This window comes from Struthio camelus, chromosome 3, assembly GCF_040807025.1.
Source record: "Struthio camelus isolate bStrCam1 chromosome 3, bStrCam1.hap1, whole genome shotgun sequence".
Classification (NCBI taxonomy): Eukaryota; Metazoa; Chordata; class Aves; order Struthioniformes; family Struthionidae; genus Struthio; species Struthio camelus.
The window spans coordinates 9,162,275-9,183,784 of NC_090944.1; the positions used below are offsets into that span (position 1 = coordinate 9,162,275).

General features: G+C 60.8%; 1 protein-coding gene across 5 annotated transcripts; it reads left to right on the plus strand.

Annotated features, from left to right (window-relative positions):
• Positions 1-4,553: 4,553 nt before the first annotated feature.
• On the plus strand, positions 4,554-21,510 carry ZNF395 (zinc finger protein 395). Of its 5 annotated transcripts, XR_011139943.1 has the most exons (12): positions 4,554-4,693; positions 8,548-8,806; positions 11,689-11,921; positions 12,626-12,738; positions 13,689-13,924; positions 14,026-14,126; positions 14,924-15,182; positions 16,413-16,505; positions 16,766-16,869; positions 17,820-19,104; positions 19,934-20,020; positions 20,865-21,510. XR_011139943.1 is itself a non-coding variant. In XM_068936761.1 (10 exons), the coding sequence occupies exons 2-10, from the start codon at positions 8,558-8,560 to the stop codon at positions 17,929-17,931; spliced, it is 1,500 nt and encodes a 499-aa protein (XP_068792862.1). In that variant the 5' UTR covers positions 4,554-4,693; positions 8,548-8,557; the 3' UTR covers positions 17,932-19,143. The 5 variants fall into 5 exon arrangements, 3 of the variants coding, with proteins under 3 accessions (XP_068792862.1, XP_068792864.1, XP_068792863.1); XR_011139942.1 differs by having other exon boundaries at positions 19,934-21,510; XM_068936761.1 differs by lacking the exons at positions 19,934-20,020; positions 20,865-21,510 and having other exon boundaries at positions 17,820-19,143.

The window sequence follows — 21,510 nt, forward strand, 5'->3', positions numbered from 1 at the left end:
GTAGGAAACACGCGATTCGCCACGTAAAAGCGCCCGCTCCTCACAACCAAACTCTCCTTGCACTGAAAACAAAGTCCAAAAAAAAAAAAAACCCAAAACCAAAAAAACCCAGCACTTTCCTAAAGCTTTAACTGAACTTTTCCCTCTTTCACTAAAGTCAACTGCCGTCCCTCGGGGCCCGTTTGCGGCCGAGGCGCTGGCGCTGTCGCCCGTCCAGGAGCCGTCCCCACGTCCGCCTTTCCCGCTGGCCGCCGGTGTCGCAAGCCGGGGAAGGGGAAAGGGGATTCACACCTCGGCCGTGGCCGCCCGTCGCCATGTCGCCCCCGCTGCGGGACCTGCGCAGCCCTGGCGGGAAAGGCGGGAAAGGCGCCCGTGAGGCAGCGGCCTGCGCCACCGTGAGGGGGGCAGGAGGGGGAGGGGGAGGGAGGCGCCTGCCTCGCCTGGGGGCCGGGCGCTGAGGCTGCGGGCGAGGGGGAGCCGTCTCGCAGGCCGCCGGGGCCGAGGGCCGCCGCTGCCGCCGGAGGGAGGGAGGGAGGGAGGGAGGAACAGAGGGAGGGAGACGCGGCTCCCTCCCCCCCCGCCTCCGCTCCCGCCCGCGCGCTGCCACAGCCGCTCCGCGCTGGCGCCTTCGCCCGGCCGCAGCTCCGCCACGGGCGCCGAGGCGGGAGGGAGGCGGGGGGGCGGGGCTTGCCCGCTCGCCGGTCGGCATTGGTCGCCGCGCGGCGCCGCCGCCTTGGATTGGTGCCTTCCGGCCGGCCGCTGGACCCTCCCCCTTCCCCTCCCCCGCCGCCGCCTGCCGATTGGCTGCGGCCCCGCGGAGGGGAAAGGGAGGGGGGCCTCCCCTCCCCTCCTCCCCTCCCCTCCTCCCCCGCCCGGCCCCCCGCCCTTGCCTCGCGCGCGCTGGCTGGGCGCGAACGTGCGGCGCGGGCTGTTCCCTGGCCGGGGGGCGCGCGCGGCCGCCACGTGGGGAACTGCACGTAGCCAGCGCGGGCCGGGGTGGGGGGGGGGAGCGGAGCCGGGCCGAACCGCTGCCAGCCGGCACCGGCGGCCGGGGAAACGCCCGAGGGGGTGCGGGGGGGCTCCCCGGGGGCGGCGGGGTCCGGGGGGAGGGGCAGCCGGGGGAGGGGGGAGCAGCTGTGGGGTGGGCGGCCGAGGGGGTGTGGTAGGGGGTGGGAGGGGAAGCTATGGGGGGTGAGGGGGGTGTCTGTGAGGGGCAGCTGTGGGGTATGTGGGGTGTGAGGGGCAGCCGTGGGGTGTGGGGGGGTGAGGGGCAGCCGTGGGGTATGTGGGGTGTGAGGGACAGCCGTGGGGTGTGGGGGGGTGAGGGGCAGCTATGGGGTGTGGGGGGGGTGAGGGGCAGCTATGGGGTATGTGGGGGGATGAGGGGCAGCTATGGGGTGTGAGGGAGGTGAGGGGCAGCTATGGGGTGTGGGGGGGTTGAGAGGCAGCTATGGGGTGTGGGGGTGTGGGGGGGCAGCTATGGGGTGTGGGGGGGATGAGGGGCAGCTACGGGGTTTGGGGGGCAGCTATGGGGTGTGGGGGGGTTGAGAGGCAGCTATGGGGTTTGGGGGGCAGCTATGGGGTGGGGGGATGAGGGGCAGCTGTGGGGTTTGGGGGGCAGCTATGGGGTGTGGGGGGGATGAGGGGCAGCTATGGGGTTTGGGGGGCAGCTATGGGGTGTGGGGGGATGAGGGGCAGCTATGAGGTTTGGGGGGCAGCTATGGGGTGGGGGGGATGAGGGGCAGCTATGAGGTTTGGGGGGCAGCTATGGGGTGTGGGGGGGATGAGGGGCAGCTATGAGGTTTGGGGGGCAGCTATGGGGTGGGGGGGATGAGGGGCAGCTATGGGGTTTGGGGGGCAGCTATGGGGTGTGGGGGGATGAGGGGCAGCTATGGGGTGTGTGGGGAGGTGAGGGGCAGCTGTGGGGTTTGGGGGGCAGCTATGGGGTGTGGGGGGGATGAGGGGCAGCTATGGGGTGTGTGGGGAGGTGAGGGGCAGCTATGGGGTTTGGGGGGCAGCTATGGGGTATGTGGGGGTGAGGGGCAGCTATGGGGTATGTGGGGGGGTGAAAGGCAGCTATGGGGTTTGAGGGGCACCTGTGAGGTGTGAGGGGCAGCCATGGGGGGGTCTGGGGGCGTGGGGGGCAGCCACGGGCTCGGGGGGCCGCGTGCTCCCGCGGCGAGCGGCCTCCGCAGCCCGCGAGCTGCTCAGGCCAAAGCTGCGGCGGGCACCTGTCGCCCTTGTAATAACTTGGCGTTTAACCCGTATTACGGCGACTTAGACATGGCAGGTTGAGGACTGAGGTTAGGAGCCCGTCGCCGGGACGAGGTCAAAATTTTGCCTCCCGATCCCGTTTGGGCGCCTCGAAGGCGATACCCCATCGCTCTGCCTTCACGTCCCAAGTTTTATCTTTTCAGCAGGCGAAAAAGATAGATAGGTTGTGAGGAGTTCATTAACGTGGACAAGAGACAGGTTTAAGTTTTTTTCATGTAACCAGCGGATGATAACCCGTTCCCGGCTCGAGAATTTATCCTGGACAACCATATTAAAATCCCATCGAGCTTCTCCATGTTAGTACTTTTAATAGATGGTAAAAATACGCTTTTTTTTTTTCCCCTTCTTTCCTCCCTCCCCCTAAGTTGGAAACGGGCCCAGAGTTTATCTCTACTGGTTAACACATGTTAAAACAAATTGACTTGCCTCTACTGAGGTTTTAAAGGGGATAGGTGAAACAGGCCTGTAGCGAGTCTCTCTTCCGGCGGAGGCGAAGGATATCGCGCTAACTTTTCCAATTTTTAACCCCCCTCCCTCAAACTGGAAGTCAGATGTAGCGACGGGCGCCGAGCGCTGCTCTGCGCTAGTGGGTATTTACCGCCGTCAGGCACCCGCCGCGCTGATCTTTAATGTAAAAGCGTAAGGGTGAGCTGGTTTCGGGGCACGAGCGGGTTTGTTTGTTTATTTATTTTTTTCAAAGCCTTGTTCTGAAACCGGACGGGCTCCTTCCCCGCCGCTGGGGGAACTTATCGTTTCAGCCCTGGGCTTGCCCTTCGGGGCAGGGATCTTCCTTTCCTTGCCTGTTGCTCGCCCTGCGTCTAGAAATAATAATAATAATAATAAAAAAAAAAAACCCGGCCCACCCCCGGCGATAACGCTTATCCGGAGAGCGTTTCCCTTCGAACGCGCGATCCTTGGCAGCCTGGCGCTAGGCTGACGCGAGACGTCGCAGTAATAAAAAATACATAGGGTCGAGCGTGGCGGCGTTGGCGAGCGGCTCCCGTTCGAACAGCAGAAGCACGCGTGTGATTGATTATTCATTTTTAGCGTTAAGAGAAGAGTCGGTCTCGGCTTATTCCCAGAGATGCCTTTTTTTTTTTTTCTTTTTTTTTCCCTCCCCCGCTGGATCGGGAGCGATGGGTTTCGCTCCGGTTTTGTCTTTGCAAGCGGATGGCGGTGGGGCGCCGACGCGATGCTGTTCGCTATTGGGGGGTCCTGGGTAAAAGGGGAGAGCGTCGCGGGGGACGGCGGGCCGTGCCCTAAAGCGCTTTCGCTACGGAGGGACGAGCGGCAAAAACGGGAAAGGGGGTCGTGGGCTGGGGGGGGGGGGGCGAGAAGCGGAGGTTTTGGGGCAGGAAGCTGGAAAAGCTGCGGTCGAAGCGCTGAACTTGCTGTATAACCCCCCCCCCCCCCCAACCGGAGAATCGCCGATGTTGGTTTTAATTCTTGCTAACTCGCTTCCAGGGGGCTGGTCGGGCTTTCCGGGCGGAGGACGAACCTCCGAGGCCTGCGTGGGCTCGTCCCAACCCACCGGGCAGAGCTCGGAAAAAGGACGAAAAGCCCCGGAATCGGGTGCGGGGTTGTCACCGCGATGCCCCGTCTCCGGTGGGGAACTGGTGGCCGCCACCGGCCGCGTCGGGGTGATGGTGGTGGAGGGGCCGCGGCCGGGTGGCGGCCCCTGGGCGAGAGCCCCCCCGGCCGCTAAACGGCAGAGGCGAATCTGAGACGCTGCCGCTTAAAAAATAATAAAAAGTAAGGAGGAATCGGAATAGGCAAATGAAAATAACGAGGAATCGGAATAGGCAAATGAAAATAATAAGGAGGAATCAAAATAGGAAAATGAAAATAAGAAAAAAGGAATCGGAATAGGCAAATGAAAATAATAAGGAGGAATCAAAATAGGAAAATGAACATAAGAAAAAAGGAATTGGAATAGGCAAATGAAAATATAAAAAATAAAGAACCAAAATAGAAAAATGAAAATATGGAAAATAAAGAATCAAAATAGAAACTAATAAAAAATAAGAAGGAATCAAAATAGAGAAATGAAAATAATAAAACGGAATCAAAATAGAAAAATGAAAATAATAGTAAAAAAAAACGAAAAAAAAAAAACTAAAAGAAAAAACTAAAATAGGAAAAAAAAAAAAAAAAAAGAGGGGAGGGCTGCAAAAAAGAGCCAATAGCGCTTAGTAAGCAGCCCGGCCCAGCGGGAGCGCTGCCAAGCGCCGCGCCCGGCGGAGCGCGGCCGCCGCCGGCGGGGGAGGGAGCCGGGGGGGGGGGGGCGGCGCGGCGGCGGCGGCGGCGGCGGCGGAGGAGCCAATGCGCGGGAAGGGGCCGAGCATGTGCGGAGCTTGTTTACACCCGCGCGGCCCCGGGAGCTTTAACCCGGCCGGCGGCGGGCGCGGCGCGGCTCGCGGTGAGTAGCGCGGCCGCGGTAAAGGGAAAGGGGGATTAATTATTATTATTATTTTTTTGGGGGGGGGGCCGAGGAGGGGGGAGGAGAGGAAAAGCGTAAATATTGGGGCCATCGCCGCCTCGCTTGGCTCTATTTATTTATTTATTTAATTCTTTGGGGCGCTTGCAAGGAGAAACTCGGCGGCTTTGGCACCGCCACGTGCAGGGCGCGGTGCCCGCTTGCGCAGGTGCGCTGCTTGCGCACCCGCCCCGCCGTGGGCGCCGCTCGCGCGTGGGCGGGGTGCCGCTCGCCGCGGGGGCCCGACGCCGCAGCCGGGAGGGGAACCGGCGTGGTGGGGGAGAGAAAAAAGGAGAGGAAGGGGGAAAAAAAAAAAAGAAATTAAAAAAAAAGAGGAAAAAAAAAAAAAGGAAGGGGGGGGGGGACCGCGTCTACCAGGCGGGCGCCTCCCGCCCGCGCTCCGTTCCGCGGCGGGATCCAGGCCGGGAGCTGGCGGCAGCCGCGGACGTGCGCGGCGGGGCCGGGCCGCGGCGGGCGGGGCGGGGAGGGGAGGGGGGGGGAGAGGGGAGGGGAATTTCAAAACAAGGCGCGGAGCGAGGGAGGGCGGGACGGGACGGGACGGGAGGGAGCGCGGCGGCGGTAAAGGCCGCGGGGGGGGCGGTGTTGGTGCGCGCCCCGTGTCTCTCTGTCGTCGCCGTCGTCCCCTTCCCCGCGCGTGCGCAGTGGGATCGGCTCCGTTTCGGGTGGGGGGCGTGGAGTGCCGTGATTCCCCCCCGCCGTGCCCGCCCCCCACGCGCCGTGGGCTCTGCCCCCCCCCCCCCCGCGCACAGGCGAGCTGCACTGCTGCACAGCGCACACAGAGGCAACACAGGCGTGCGTCGCACACCCATGTGCATGTACGGGAGCGGGGCACGTGTGCGCTGCGGGCGTGCACGTGTGCGACGCGTGCATGCTGCGGGCATGCATGTGTGCGTGCTGCAGGCATGCGGCGATGTGTGCCTGCTGCATGCATGCGTGTGCTGCATGTGTGCTGCATACATGCATGTGTGCATGCTGCGGGTGTGCACGTTTGTGACACGTGCGTGCTGTGGGTATGCACGGACACGTTGCACATGCACGTGGGTGCGCACATGCACACCACCGCATGCATGCACACACACATAACATGCATGTGTGTGCACGCCTGCACGCTGTGAGCCTGCATGCACACTCCCAGCGCATGCACATGTGAGCCCACATACTGCAAACCTGCATGCACAACACGCTGCATGCATGCACAGACATAACACATGCACGTGCGTGCACACATGCACACTGCAAGCCTGCATGCACACACGACATGCACGTGTATGTCCACAGGCACACTGCATGCACGCACATGCATAGCACATGCAGGCGTGTGCATGCATGCAGGCGTGTGCATACATGCACACCCCACTGCATGCACACACAACACATGCATGCGCGTGCACGCATGCACAACACTGCACGCACACGCATAGCACGCACATGCGCAGCACAGCAGACGCACGCGCACACATGACGCACGCACGTGCGCGCACACGTGCACGCTGCAAGCATGCATGCGCCGTTGCACTCGCGCGCACACACACGCAGGCTGCGTGGGCGCGCGCGCTGCACGCGTGTCGGGCCCGCTCCCGTTGCACGGGCGCCCGCAGGCCCTGGCCGCCTCCTGCTGCATCCGGACCCTGCCTTGTCGGCGGGCGCCGTGTCCGAGGCCGCCGGCTCCGAGCTGGGAAGGCACCGCGCTGCCGCCTTTTCCTTCCTGGCCTCCGCCGCCCGTTCGCGCCGGGCTTTCCCGCCCGCTGCCGGCGCCCAGCTGCCTCTTTTCCGGATTCGGGAGGCTGTTTGCCGTCTTGCCGGGCGGTTTTTCGCCGGAGCGCGGGCTAAATTCCCGCGTGCGCCCTGCACGTTGCTTTTCTTTTCCCGCCGCTTCGACCGCGTAATAGGAATTTTCCCTTTCTGGCCTAAATTCCCGTGTCGGCTCTGTGTCCCGTCCCAGCTCGCAGCTGTTTCTCGGTAGCCATCGAAACCTTTTTTTGGCCCTAACGGAGCCGCAGACTTTGCAGGCGGCCGTTTCCCAGGCTGGCGCGGGCTGCGCGGCGCCTCCGGGGCTCCGCGGGGGGAGACGGCGCTGCGTAAAAACCCCGAGCGAGATAACAACGCTCTGTTGTTCCCTTGACCCCCCCCCCCGCAAAGCGGTGGTTGCGCTCTTTGGCTTCTGCTGCGCCCGCTGAGCACCGATGAACTTCGTGCCGCGGCACGATGCTCTCCCGTGGGAGACGCGGGGTTCGGGGTGGGGGGGGGAGCGCGGGCATCGCTTGCTGAACGTGACGTTCCCGGCTGCTCGCCCCGGGATCGAAACGCCAAAAGCGTTTGGGAGCCCCCGGCGCGGGATTTTTTTTGTTGTCGTTTTTCTTCCTTTTTTTTTTTCCTTTTTTTTTTTTTTCCTTCTTCCTTCCCCGTAGCGAGGGCGGGACGACGGCTTCCCCATCCCACCTCCTCTCACGCGAGCCCCCCCCCCCAAACCGCCGCCACCGCCGCCGTCACCCTGGCCCACCTCGCGCTTGGACTTTCGACGGTCCAGCCGCGGTCCTCCGGTTGCGGAGCGGCGGAGGGTTAAAACGCCGGATAATTACCAAGGGAATAAAGTTGGGATTTGGACTCCCCCCGCCCCCCCCCCAAAAAAAAAAAAAAACCCAAACCAAACAACCCCGAAGCGGAGCCAGGAGGTCCCAGCGAGGGCAGCTCGGCTGGGGCGGCGCTTGGGCGTCGAGCCGCAGCCGGGGCCCCGGTGGCAGATGAAAGGAGCCGTGGTTTCGCCGCCGGAGAACTTTTCTCCCGTTGCGAAATCCCGAGCCGCCCGGGCAGGAGAAATCGCAGCGCTCGGCTGGGCGGGAGCCAAGCGCAGAGGTCAGCGCTGACGGAGGTTTTCGGAGCGCCGGGTCGGGAGCAGCCAGAGGGGATGGGGTACGGGGTGGTGGGAGGGGGACCTGCCAAGCCGAGGCCCCGCTCTGCCGGGAATTCCCGTCGCACCCGGCGGCGAAGGGGACCGTGCTTTGCAGGCGCGGCGGCGTGTTGGTGCACCTCCGTTGGCTTCCCTTGCTCTTGGTGCTGGCGGTCTGTGGTTGGCTTGGGTGGTGACCCAGAGCTGGTGGGCCTCGTCCGTTTTGGGTGGTAGCTGGACAAGGGAGACGTTGGGAATTGCCGCGGGCGGCCTCTGGAGTCTGAGCCGGCGGCGGCGGCTGCGCTGGCGGCACGAGTGGAGAACATCTGGGGAAAGGCAACATCCTGGTTGTATCTGCGGGGCTGTCCTTGGAGCTGGCAGCACGGCAGACGTGACCAGGAGGAGGAGGCTTTTGCTTGGAACAGGCAAAACTGGCGCCTACTTCTTCTGAGCAACCCTATAACCCAGTGGGGCATCTCAGCGGGGTGGGCTGGACTGAGCCGCTACAACACGGGCAATGGGGAAGGGGGGAAGGTGCAAGTTTGGTAAAGGGATCAGATGGTTGCTTCTTCCAGAGGGGTTCAGAAATGACTGTGTAGAGAAGGGGCAAGAGCTGTAAGGCTTGGAGGGCTCCAGGCGTAAGGAGCTGCCTCTGTCCCAGCAGGCCAAGGTATGGCCTGGGACCCATCTCGGAGGTGTCTCGGAGTGGGTGGCTCCACGTGCTGAGCTTGCAAGAGCGTGGAGAAATGGGAGCAGCCGGAGGAGTGTGCTCCTGCCTCCCAGGGTGCCGGGGAGAAGGTCCCCCCGGGCTGGCTGATGCACCAAGCTGCCGGTTGACCGGCGTGGTCTTGCACCGGAGCTAACGGCCCCGTGTCTTTGTCGTTCGCAGCGTGTCCGAGATGGCAAGCGTGCTGTCCAGGCGCCTGGGGAAGCGCTCCCTGCTCGGCACCCGCGTCTCTGCCCCCAGCTCCCTGGCGGACGGGGTGCTCGTGACCACCCAGCTCCCCGGCTTGCCGGCCGATCTCAGCCGAGTGTCTTCCCACGCAGCTCCGCGGGAGGACGGACCGTGCAAGGAGCGAGCGGAGGAGAGCAGCCGGGCGTCGCGCTTCCCGAGCCCCAACCGGCCACAGCTCCACGCGGGACAGCAAGTACGTAAGGCAGCTGTCTGTGTCCTCATGCGATGTGCTCTGGTGGGGCTGCTCTGAGCACTGGACCAGGTTGCCCAGAGAGGTAGTGGAGTCTCCTTCGCTGGAGATATTCAAAACCCGCCTGGACGCGATCCTGGGCAACGTGCTCTAGAGGACCCTGCTTGAGCAGGGAGGTTGGTCTAGATGATCTCCAGAGGTCCCTTCTAACCAAAACCATGCTGTGATTCTGTGATTCTGCTTGGAGGGGGAAAGTCCCGAGCCCCTTGGTGGTTCGCGTTCCAGCGTGGGTCTGTAATTTTTGAAAGCTGGGGATGGACGTTGGCTGTAGCGCTCCGGCCTTGGCCGTGCCCGGGGCATTTGGACCGGGTGAGAGTGTAAGAGTGGTTGCATTGGCTCCAGCAGAGATCCATCTCCTCCGGTCTCCTGTTTCCAATCCTAACCAAAAGTGGACTTCTGGAGGGGAGAATAAGAGTACGTGATACTTCCCTGCAGTGTTCTCCCAACCTCCAATCGCTTGTGGCTAAGGCAGGTAGTTTCCATATGCTTGACAACTCCCAGTGGATTTCTCTTTCATGAACTTGTCTAATGTCCCCTTTAACCCACGTTGGCTTCTGAATGCTCCCCATCCAGTGGCAGGGAGCCCCACAACTTAGTCATGGAGCTCCATCTTGGGCCCACGTTTGGGTCCATCTGCTGGTGGGAGCTGCAGAGCTCAATCTGAAGCAGCTTTTTAGTACGGGCTTGAGGGTACAAGGGTAAGTGGTGGATGCTCTGGAGACCGTGCTTGGACTGCGCTTTGTTGATGGTGTTGACCAACCTGGTAAAGCAGCTCTTGGGGAAGAGTGAGGTGCGATGGCTAGCCCAGGAAGGGATCTGGTCCTGCTGACGTGCTTAGGAGGGCCGGACCTTGGACTGGATGCTGTCTGTGGCAGGGCACAGCCTTGCTTCTTGGTCCACGGGAACGGTTCCCGTAAACGTCTGGCCAAGCAGCGTTGTCAGAAGGGAGCAGCGGGCCGCTGACGTAGAGCCAGGGTCTTGGCGTCTACCTGCAGGACTGTAAAATCCTTTCTGGGCAGAGCTTGTAAAATAAAGTGTAAATAAGGCCCCTGTTCAGTTTTTCTGGCTCCTGTGCCCGGTGCTGTCCTGTGGGGAGGGCAGATTCCTTCTGCCCCGTGTTTATTAAACATAGGACAGTGAGAGCTGTTTTCTCCTACGTGCTGCAGTGTTGAGGATTTTTCTTGCTTGCTTTGCTGCTGGCAATGGCATAAAAATAGTTACGGGTGGTGTTTTTGCCTACCAGTGAATTCTGTGTCGGTTGCTTCGTGGAGCCTAAGGAGGTGTTAGATGTTCCTCCCGTGCTGCATGTTGCTTGCCCTAGTTTAGGGGGCCAGCTGGTGGGGTTCGTGGGGAAGCCTCGCACCTTACTACCTGGGAATATCATCAAGGGACATGGACTGCTGAGGCTAAGGCTGGGATCAGGACCTTCTGCGTCCTGTGGCTGGGAACCTGGCCCTGATCCTTTTAACCCTGGTGCAGTGACTTCCTTTTTCTGCAGTGTAGTTTCTCCCACCTGAGATGGTCTCGCGTGCTCCCTTGGTCCCAGAACACAGCGCGTTTGCGCTCTGTCCATCCCATATTGACTTCTTCGTGCAACGCCCGCCGCCTTTCCAGAAAGAGATGCTCTTGTTCCTATAAATAGCTGGAGACACATGAAGCATATTTCGGCACGGATACATTTCCATTAACAGAAATAGACTCATGGATGCGTCCATCAAGAGAAACTGAGACACTCTATGAAAGAGAAGGAGGTGAGGCTTGGACGCCTCCTCCTCTCTGAAAGAGCAGCGAATGGAGAAGTCGAGGGGTGCTTCGCCCAGGAAACCGCCATTCCCCTGTCCCCCTCGGGCTTTCATGTAATCCTTTGATCTACGTGCTGTTCTGCAAAGTCTGTGGTAATTGGGGGAGCCCTTGCCCCGCGATGTCACGAAGACCAAGCAAAATCAGGTCCCAAAACCAAATAGACAAATTCATTGGAGAAAAGTCCATCCAAAGTCGTCGTGCTTGGAGATGCGGCTAACGTCTGGCCCAGGAAATTCTTACGCTTCGGACTGCCAGCGTCCGGGAGCGTGTACCAGGGAAGGACAACCGCTGCCAGCGGCAGGATTCAGGTGTGGATGAGCCGAGGCAGCCGCTCCGGTTTGTTGTGACGGCAGCCTGAAGTACAAACTTTTGGGGACGGGCTCTGCCTTTGCGCTGAAGCCTCCTTCAGTCCCTTCGCCGCCACAGGATGGAGCAAGGACACGGCGCAGCGTTCCCCTGCTGTAAGGGCCGGCCGGTCGCTCGCCGGCTGGAGCATCCTCCCGCTGATGGAAAAACACCGTTCCGAAGGGAGCCAGGGAAAAGGGAGCCAGTTCCTCAGCTGACCGGTCGTCTTCCCCAGCTTGAAAAGCGAACCTTGTTTTCTTAACCCTCTCGAACGCCCAAACTCAGCGCTCCCTCCCTCTTCCAGGAGTGAAGTTTGCACTCTCTGCCTCTCTTCGGGGCTCATGCACCTGCTCCTTGGCCTCCAAGCCCTTCGGGAGCCCCCACGCCGTTACGTTAGTCATCTGGCACAACGTCCTGTTGCGGCAGCGTTGCATCAGGTCCGGGGTTTCCGTGAGGAGCTGCAGGAAGAGGAGGGGGGAATGCTGCGGTGGGAGGCGAGGCTGAAGACGCGCTTTCGCTGCGGCGTGAGGTCCTGCTCGGAGCGGTGGGATTTTGCGGTGGGATGGCAGGAGAAGCCTGCTGTGCGCGGGAGAGCGCGAGGAGCCGCTTGCGGGGTGAGAAATCGCGCTAATAAGTTGAGTCTTGGTCTTTTTTTTTTTTTTTTTTTTTTCCTCCAGGTTGTCGTCACCTATAACGGGCAGGAGCGCGCCGGCGCCGCGGAGCAGCACAACCCGCCGAGCGACAAGGTGAAAGTGCTGCTGCCCGAGCAGGGCTTGCACGGGGGCTGGCGGCTGGAGGACGCGAGGCCAGCTGAGCTCCAGCGACCGCCCCTGCCCGGGGGCCCCAGCCCGGCCGCCAGCACGGAGTCGCTCCGGAGATCGGTCTCCAGCAGCATTGACGTCCCGAGGAGGTGGGTGCCCGTGGTTGGCCGGAGGCTGGCAGGTTCTCCTCCGAGCGGGAGAGGGGCTCTTGCACGGTGGAGAGGCTGAGCGACCCTCGCGTCGGGTGCGAGGTGCTGACCCCGCGGCGGGGAGCCGAGAGCCGGCGCGCGGGCGCCGGCGACGCGGTTCTGGAGCTCCCGTGGTCCTCGGTGGCCCTTCTCGCCCAGCCCGGGAGGCCTTCTCCCCACCGCAGCCTGCCGCAGCTGCGGCCACGTGACGGCGATGCACCAGAGGGGGGATTATCCAGAGGGCAGTTGAATTTAGGATTAAGGGGATTTTTTATTTTTGTTATAATTATTTGTTACGGTGGTTTAGGAGAGAAAAGGCTCCTCCACGTGCCCTGAAGCTGACTCCGGCTCTGCCAGGGGGGAAGCGGCAGCGTGTTGGGACTGGCTGCCGGGCAGGTGGTGCTCTGCCGTGCCGGGGGCCTTTGGGCGCCCCCAACCCCTTCGCTGCGGCTGCAGCTTGCCTGAACCCGCAGCATCGGCCCGGAACGAGCTTTTCGTCCTGTCCCCTGCTCTCCGCTCCTCCTCGTGCCTGGGAGGGCGAGCGCAGGGCGCGGGTGTAGGCGCCCAGCGGGTCCGTCGCGTGCGAGATCGGGGCCCTTCCATCTCCTGGAGGGTTTCTCCGCCGTTCCCTACCCGGTCTCACGTCTCTCTGCCTCCCGGTGCAGGAAGGCCGACGCGGCGGTGGAGATGGACGAGATGGTGGCCGCCATGGTGCTGACGAGCTTGTCCTGCAGCCCGGTGGTGCAGAGCCCCCCGGCCGGCGAGAGCGGCGTCCCCCGTGAGTCCCCCCGGGGCTGTCCGCTCCTCGAAGCGAGCCGCCTGGGTTTTTCGAGCGCCGGCATGGGGGAAGCGTTCGGGCCGGCGGGGAGGGTGAGGGGAGAAGCGCCGCGTCGGAGGCGGCCTTGAGAAATCACCGCAGCGGCTCCCACCTCTGCTCCCTGCAACCTCCCTGCCTCAGTTTCCCCTTCCCCGAAGCGTCGCCGTGGCTGAAGTACGGGCTTAGTGTTGCCGTCTGCTCCGCGTGCCTGCTCTGTTGTTTCCCTTTTTTAAAAAAAAAAAAAAAAACCAACAGACCATAAAACAGCATTGGGAAAGGGAGGCTTCGGTCCCCGCGGGCAGCCGGGAGGCCGGGGCGCGTTCCCTGGCGGCGCGGCAGTCCCCGGCAGGGCAGCACCGCCTGGTCGCTCCTTTTTTTAGCGGAGGTTTCATTCCCCGGGAGTCAAATGCAGCGGGAGGGTTAAAAATAGCAGCCGGCGGCCGTGGGAAATGTGCCGGCCCCGCCGCTGGCACCGGCTCCGGCTCGCTCTCCCCGTGCCGGCTCGGCTCCGGCGAGCCCCGCGGCGGCGGAGGCCCTGACCCTGCCGGGGAAGAAACGGAAATCGGATTAATAAAACGCCCTGATGGAAGGTCGTGTTGCGACGGGCTGCCACCTGGACGGAGCTGGCGCGCCGGCCCGGGGAACGGCTCGGCCGCCTCCGGGTTTGACGTCGCCGAGCGCCATCCGGAGCCGGGGGGAGCGAAGGGAAGATTGCGCTCGGGCGCGACGCAGGGCTCTCGGCCCGTGGTGTCCCACGTCGGTGGTGTCCCACGTCGGTGGTGTCCCACGTCGGTGGTGTCCCACGTCGGTGCCGCGGACCGGGAGCTTCGGGGACCCACCCGGAGCGGGGTCACGCCGCGCTCGCTGATGGCACCCGTTATTTTTTTCCCCCCCCTCCCCGCTCTCCGCAGCCTCGCGGGCGGCCTGCGATCCCTGGAAGGAGAGCGGCGACGTCTCGGACAGCGGGAGCAGCACCACGAGCGGGCACTGGAGCGGCGGCAGCGACATCTCCACGCCGTCGCCCCCGCACCCCGAGGCCAGCCCCAAGCACTCGAGCGAGGCCCTCAGCTCGCCCCAGGCCGACGACGGCTTCGAGACGGACTCCGACCCCTTCCTCCTCGACGAGCCCGCGCCGCGCAAGAGGAAGGTACCGCCGCGGGGCGAGGGAGGGAGAAGGGGGCCGGCGAGCGCTGCCGGCCGGGAGCTCGGGATGCCACCGCGGCTGACCGCGACCCGTCTTTCCGCCAGAACTCGGTGAAGGTGATGTACAAGTGCCTGTGGCCCAGCTGCGGCAAGGTCCTGCGCTCCATCGTCGGCATCAAGCGGCACGTGAAGACCCAGCATCTCGGGTAAGGCGGAGGTCGCACCTCTTTCAGCGCCGGTCGGGCGGTAAAACGCCGGCTACGGAGGCCACATCTGCGCGTTTGTCGTTGTTGCGTGCGTCGAGAGACGCGGCTTCTCCGTTTCTGCAGCGGAGAACGTCCTCGGTGTGAAAGGGAGGCAAGCCTTGGCTTGCGTGCAGCGAGTTTGGCAGGTCTCAGCCCAGCGGCCGGGCTGTGTCGCCGAGGCCGCCCTCAATGTTCGTGAGCCCAGGGCTTTCCGGGACCTGCCGGAGCCCTGCTCGCGCTTCGGCCCCGCACACTCCCCCGCGGCCAGAGCTGGTTGGAGCCTGGGGTTATCTCGGCTGCCGTCGCGCCCGGTGTAACGCTGGGGCTGTGCCGGCCCCGCGAGCCCGGCGGCGCCTTTGCAGAGGGACAGGTTGGGCGGCGAAGGCGAGCGCGCCGGGGAAGCCGACGGAGCGAGGGAGGCGCAGCGGGCAGCAACGCCTGGGACAACGCTAGAGGAGGCTCCTGATCCTGCTCCCTGCTGGCTGAACCTCGGGGATTATCCTTACAGTTTTTTCCTCCTAGCCGTGCTAAATAACCACATTAGAAAGCAGGGAGGTTTTCAGCGGCGCATGTTCGACGCAGCGTCGCTTCTGAAGGCCGTGCAAGATGCGTCGGGTCTTCCTGAGGAGCGTGAAGCGCTGTCGCTGAGGCCGTGGCGGCGTTGAGGAGGGCGAGCGCGGCGCTCGGGGAAGGCGACGTGGCGGGCGCTCGCCCCGCTGCCTGACCCGCGCCTTTTTTCCCCCTTGTCGCCGCTGCAGAGACGGCGCGGACTCGGACCAGCGGAGGAGGGAGGAGGATTTCTACTACACCGAAGTGCAAGTGAAAGAAGAGCCCGCTCCGGAGTCGGCCGCCAGCCCCACGTCGGCGTCCGCCCCCGTCGTCATCCAGCAAGCCGCGGTCAAGCCGGAGGCCCCGCTGGTGGAGCCACCGGCGCTGGAGCCCGCGCTGCCGGCCAGCGCGCTCAGCCAGTCGGCCCCCAGCTCCTTCTGGCACATCCAGGCCGATCACGCCTACCAGGTGAGCGCGCCGCGCGGCCGATGGTTGCCGTCGCCTTGCCGAGCGTCCTGGGCTGACGCGTGCCAAAAACCCTAGCTGCTTCCCCCGGCGACCTGCTCCTCCTCGCTGCGTCCGGCTGACCCGCCACCCGCGGCCACCTCGCAGCGGGGAGCTCCCGGGTCCGACGCTTTGCCGGTCTCGGTGGTTTCGACCCCTCGTTTGCACCCCGCGGCGGCGCAGCGCGAGGGAGAGACTTGGCTGTGGATTTAACCACGTCCTCTCTCCCGGCCCGGGGCGGCCCCCGCTCCGGCAGCCTCCCCGCACGGGGCTCGTGCGCTGCTGCCGCGTTGCCCGCTGCTTGCGCGGGGGGAGCTGCCGGCCTCCGCTCCCTGCAATTAAGGTCCCGGCGGTATGCAACACACCCTCCTGCGAGGCGATAACGCGGGGCTGGAATGCAGCCGCGCTGGATCCCGGCACGTCCCGGGCTGCCCAGTCAGGAGTTCGCGTGCTTTTGAGGCACAGAAAACCTGGAGAGCCGGAGCGACGGCCGCGTGCAGCGCCTCGGCGCTGGGCTCACCCGCAGCAGCAGGGTCCTCGTCCTGCGTGGTGGCCGCTGCTGCGGCTCTCTGACATCCCGTGCGGTCCCGGGGCTGCCTGAGAGCCGAGTGTTGTTTGGGAGCTGCAGGTTAGCCTAACGGGAGCAGGATAGACTACATAGATCCGTCAGCTCCTTGCTCCCGCCCCAGGGAATGGATATTGCATCAACTTAAAGCAAAAAGCACGCTCTGCAACCTACTTAGATAGGTGCAAAAACCCCCGTGCATATGGGCTGATCCCAGTGATGTGGGGAGGATTTTGCAACCGAACGCAGCTGCGTGGATGGAAAGGTTGCTGCGCCCCCAGCTACGGGGCCAGCCTGCGTCCGGTCGCAGGTGTCGTGCCCCGCGTCGGAGCGAGCGAGTGCTGGAGGCTCTGAGGGTTTTGGTTCCCGCCACCACCTCTCCCTGCTCGTGGTTGCGTCTAGCTGAAGTTTTAGCTCAGTCCCTCTCGGCCTCTTCTCCGTCCTGGTTAGAAGAGGCTGTTGCTGGTCCTGCAGCTGGGCTCCGTCAGCTGTGCGGTGACGGGGACAGCACGGCTACTGCCTGGCTAGCCGGGCATGGTGGACACCAAGCCCTATGTGCCGTCCTTGCAATGACAAGCGCAACCTCCCCAGGGCTAACGCTGAACCGCTTCTCGCCTATTGTCCCACAGGCCTTGCCCTCGATTCAAATCCCGGTGTCCCCACACATCTTCACCAGCATCAGCTGGGCAACTGCCACTTCGACGCTCCCATCCTTGTCACCGGTGAGTCCCACCTGCCCGGCATCTGGTTTCTCCGTGATCCTTTCTGTGTTTGCAGGTGAAGGTGGGGTGGTTGGGCTGGATGCTTTTGAGGGAACCTCATCTCTCTTTACTTATTGCCTGGCTTAAATGGGAGGAGCGGCCCACGTTTATGCCTTGGCGTTGTCGAGGTCTCCATGGTGCTGCGTTGCAGGGCCCAAGGGTTGCTCGGGGGAGAGGCGACGTGGTCCTGCCTGACGTTTGATGGGGTTTTTCTCCTGCAGGTTCGAAGCCGGTCGCTCAGCTTCAGTGAACCCCAGCCAGCGACTCCGATGTTGAAGTCCCACCTGATCGTCGCGTCACCTCCCAGGATGTCCCTTGGCACCAGGTAAGAGGCTGCGCGCCCTGTTCAGCAGGAGATAACCAGGGAGTGATGGGCACGGGGCCCATCCAGCCTGCCGTGAATGGGGTTGGTGACCAAGGAGGAGCGAATGTGGAGCCTGTCACTGCTGGAGCAGGAGGCTTCTCCTCTGTTGTTGTGCCAGTCACCCTGGACCTGTGCAAATCGCATCTTCTCAGCTCCCCTGCCTTTCATAGGCAATTTCCAGGGATGGCCTGATGCTGTGGGATGCTTGGGAGCCCCCCAGGGACACAATGTGCTAGGAAGGGTAGCTGGCCTGGTTTTGCTGCTCCTACACCACCCTCCTTCCCTGTGTGGACTATGCTCCTGCTCCAAGCTAGCCCCGGTGGCCTCCCTGGGCTTCAAGCACACCAACTCAGAAGCTAGGGCAGGGTACGAAACCGCCTGCTCCCTCCTTGCCCACGTGCTGGAGTTACCATGGGGTCTCCAGGTCCTTCTGTGGCCTTCACCCATCTGGTGAACACCTTAGGGTCGGCATCTTGTTCTTGAGCGGTTTCTGCACGGAGCCCAGGGCTTTTTCAGGGGAAGAGGAAAGGGATCTCGGCTTGGGGCTTCTCAACCCTGGGGAACGTGCGTTCACGTCCCATCGCGTCTGCAGGCTGCGCTGGGGAGTTGCTTCCCTGCTGCGGACTCTTGTTCCAAGCTGGAAGCCCTCGGCTCGAGCGTGGGCCGAGCTGGTGCACTCAGGAGGCCCTTCAGCAAGCCCCGTGTCCTACCTGCGGGCTGAAGCTGCTCCGTTTTCCTGTGGTTTTTTTGCATGTGCTAAAAGATGGGTTAGTTCCCGTATCTCAGCCGAGGGCCGGTGGCTTCCTAAAACGCCCCTCCGCTTTGGTTATATGCTCTTAGCCTGTGTTAGACGTGCAGCTGCCTGAACTTCTTCCCTAAGGAGATGAATTAAATTTCTTTCTCCTTTGCAGAAAAGTCCGCGGTGAAGCCAAAAAGTGCCGGAAGGTTTACGGCATCGAGCACCGGGACCAGTGGTGCACGGCGTGCCGGTGGAAAAAGGCCTGCCAGCGATTCCTGGACTGAGCCCCAAAGCCGCCGGGGGTCAAGTCGCTCCCGCTCCTTCCGCCGAGGGAGCGCCCGAGTTGTCGGCGCTGCGACCAGGGACCTTGGAGGTGTCTCCTGCGACTCCCGAAGAGACCTCGAGAGCTGCCTGTAAATTCCTCCTTCTGTATATTGTACATCTGCTGGGTTGCTTCTTCTTTTTTTTTTTTTTAAAAAAACTTTTTTTCCAAAAATTTTTTAAACAAAAATGAAGAAAATCCACCTTTTTATGGTAAAAACAGTGGAGAGGGCGACGAGGGGAAGGAAGCTGGTTAGCTGGTGTTCAGGAGAGCTTAGAGGTGATCTAGGGACCAAAGAAGTTCCCAAGTTTCCCAGAGCATCACTAAAATCTCCTGAATTTCCACGTCGTGGCTGGCATAAGACGCTGGAGGCAGCTTTCCATGGCCCTTGACTACCTAGAAGGTGCAAATCGTTTCTATTTAAGGGACAGTGTCGATAAAAATTACGACTTTTTAAAAAAAAAAAAAAAAGTTCAGCTGTGGCTGGCAGCACATGAATTATCCCGACGGCAGGAATTGAAGCTCCTCGCACTGCCGCCGCCGCGCCGTTCGCTCGTGACTCCGCGTGCCGTTGGGGAGCTCGGAAAGGAAGTCTTTTAATTAGGAAAGCTCTGGCAGTTTTTAAAGCAAAAGCCGATATTCTCATTTTAGGCTTCGGAAGTCTGTTCAGCTCCTTGGAAGCCGACACCGTGGTCCTCACCGTGTCTTTTTAAGCTAGGCTGAGCAAGTTATGTTTTGAAAATGTATTGATTCGTCCGGTAGAGGCAGCTGGTAACCTGGGAGGACTGGAGAAGGTTTTCCCTAAGCGTGGCAGCGTGGCCCCGATTGAGCAAAACACTTAAATATTTGCTTTTAAACTCTACGGATCCTGGCGGGACGTAAGCACCTCTGCGAGTGCTGCAGGAGAGAGGCACCAGGAAACGCTGAAGTGCGAAGGCAGGCTTGAGAGATGCCTCGTTTTTATGAATTAAAAAAAAAAAAATATATATATATATATATTTTTTTATATTTACACTATTCACACTGCTCCTAGTTTTCTGTCGTCGTAGCGGTGGTCTCCGTGCGGAAGGCGCTGGCCCGGGAGGAGAATCGGGACCCCGACAGCCCGCGTCTCGCTGCCGCGGCGTTTTCCCAGGTGTGGCACAGGCTTTGCCCCGCGAGTTGGGCTCTGGCAGCGGGTGGCAAACGTCCCGTTGGCTTTTTTTTTTCCTCTTTTTTTTTTTTCCTCCTTTTTTCTTTCTCCTTTTTTTTTCCTCCCTTCCCCCCCGCCCCCACATTGGCGGAGGTGGTGCTTGGATTTTCTGCTGCGTTTCTCGTTAATCATAGGCCATAGACTGCAGCCGCTGGGCCGAGCGCGGGTGTCTGCGGCAGGCTGGGGCCTCGGTGGTGTTAAGGACCATGTGATCAGACTAAATTTCCTTGCTTAAAAAAAAACCAAAACCGGATCATGTGGCTGGGAGACTTTTTTTTTTTTTTTTTCCCTCCTGGATCAACGTGAGCCCTGTTAAAGGGGGCGGCGGGTGGGCAGGCAAAGCGGGTTTATATATATATATATATATATATATATGTGTGTGTATTACAGGTGCTTGTTGACTTTTTGTTGTTGTTGTTTTGTTTGTAATTTTGTACATATAAACAGTATATTGTTTCAGAACCTGATCTTCTCTTCAGCGTTAAACTGGCGGATGCACAATTGGCCTTCGGAAAGCAGGGGGGAAAAAAAAGCCCCGTGTCCCCCCCCTCCCCGTCCTTTGCCTGGCCCGAGCGACTGCTAAAGATGCAGATCGCTCTCGGCAGGGATTTGCAGACGGTGTTTGGTGCCCCAGTTCCGGCGCTCGGGAGAGCCCCGCTCGGTGCCTCTCTGCGTTTCCAGTTTGCAAACGCTCTTTGGAAACGGGGCTGGAAGCCGCGCACGGAGCGTAAAAGGAAAAAAAGACGTAATAAGAAATCTGTGCTTTCCTCAGACCTTGTGCCTTTGCTCCCCCGACTCGCAGAGAGACGGCACGGGCCAGAGGCTTCGCTTTGCTCTTGCCGTGCCGTTTCTTGCCCCGGTAAGTCGGGCAAAGCCGGCTCCGACGAGGGCCGAGTCGGTGTTTCTCTCTTCGGCTTTTACCCTGGGCCCCTTCGGGCCCCTCTCTCTCGCTTGGGTCCCTGCAGTTCCCACGGGCGATCACTCAGGAAACTTAAAATAAGCCATCTGGAGTCGCGGGTGCCGTTTTCCGGCGGCCCCGCCAGCCTCCCAAAGGGTTTCTCCCTCCGAAAGCAGGGTGTAGCGTTGGACAATCCGGCACCCCAAGCTGTTCCGGTCTCTTGTTTCAAAAATCAGTTTTTTTCACTGGCAGGAGATTAGGTTTTTATATTATTAAAAAAAAAAAAAAAAAAAGCTTTGCTTTTTGTTAAACTATGATTTAAAAAAAAAAAGGGGGGGGGGGAGGAGAGGAGAATAAGGAAAGCGTAAATGATTTTGGAATAAGCGGCCGACTGCAGACGCGAGCGTCCACGCGGCCGGAGGAAAACGCAGAGTATCCCGGCGCCCGGGAAAGCCGGTACCCGGCCGGCCCCAGCCCCGCTCCTCGGGCTCGCGCCCTCGTCCCCCGGCGAATAGCACTTAACGCCTAGGAGCGAACGAGGGTTGTCTCGCGTAGGAGTATTTTGTATCGCGGCCGGGGGGGGCCCCGTTTTGTAGCGGATGTTGAGAAGGGCTGGGAGATTCGCAGAGCTTCTGCTCGCGAGGGCTTGCGCGGTATGGACTTAACCGGACAAAATCGTCCTTGTGCTCGGGGCTCTCTTACTTTTTGTGGCGATTGGGTTTTCTTGTTTTCTAATGGAGAAGGTGATGCAGGGTGTTTTGTATGGCTTGGGAGCGCGTGTGATTTTTTTTTTTTTTCTACTTAGGAAAACAATCAAATTTTTGCAGAAATGACAGCGGACTTCTATGGTGTCTTTTTTTTTTTTTTTTTTTTTAACTTGCTTCCAACCAACATTTGGCTTTTCCTCCCGGCACGTGAGTCTTTAAAACCTTTCTGAGCGGGTAACCCTGGCCGGTGAATCCAGCCGGGCAAGTTCTCCCCTATGCATTGGCCTGGCCAGGTTGTCTCTCGGCAAATGTATATGTCTGTATATAGGAACCTCTCTTGGGCACTAATTGGAGGCTGCTCTCCCTCTCCAGCCTGGATACTGTGACACCCCGCCGGCGTCGAGGGTAGTTGGACCCTAAAAGGAAAACCAAGTTTTATCGCCCAAAGTTAGGAAACTTTGGGTTGGTTGAGGGTGTAACTTAGTCCTCGGTGGAGCTGCGGCCGTGGGTAGGATGCTTGGGGCTGGTCGCCGCGCTCCGGCCGGCCATCCGGCGAGGCGGGGGACATGCCGTATCAGTGACTTTCTGTCTTGTTGGAGCTTTTTCTCAGCTGTCTTCCAAGTATTATTTTTATTGTAAAGAAAAAAAAAAAGGAAAAAGAAAAAAAAATTTTTTTTTGTAAAAATAAAAATGTGAAATGTAATTTTTACAGCAGCAATATGAAATATATTTTATAAGAAATAA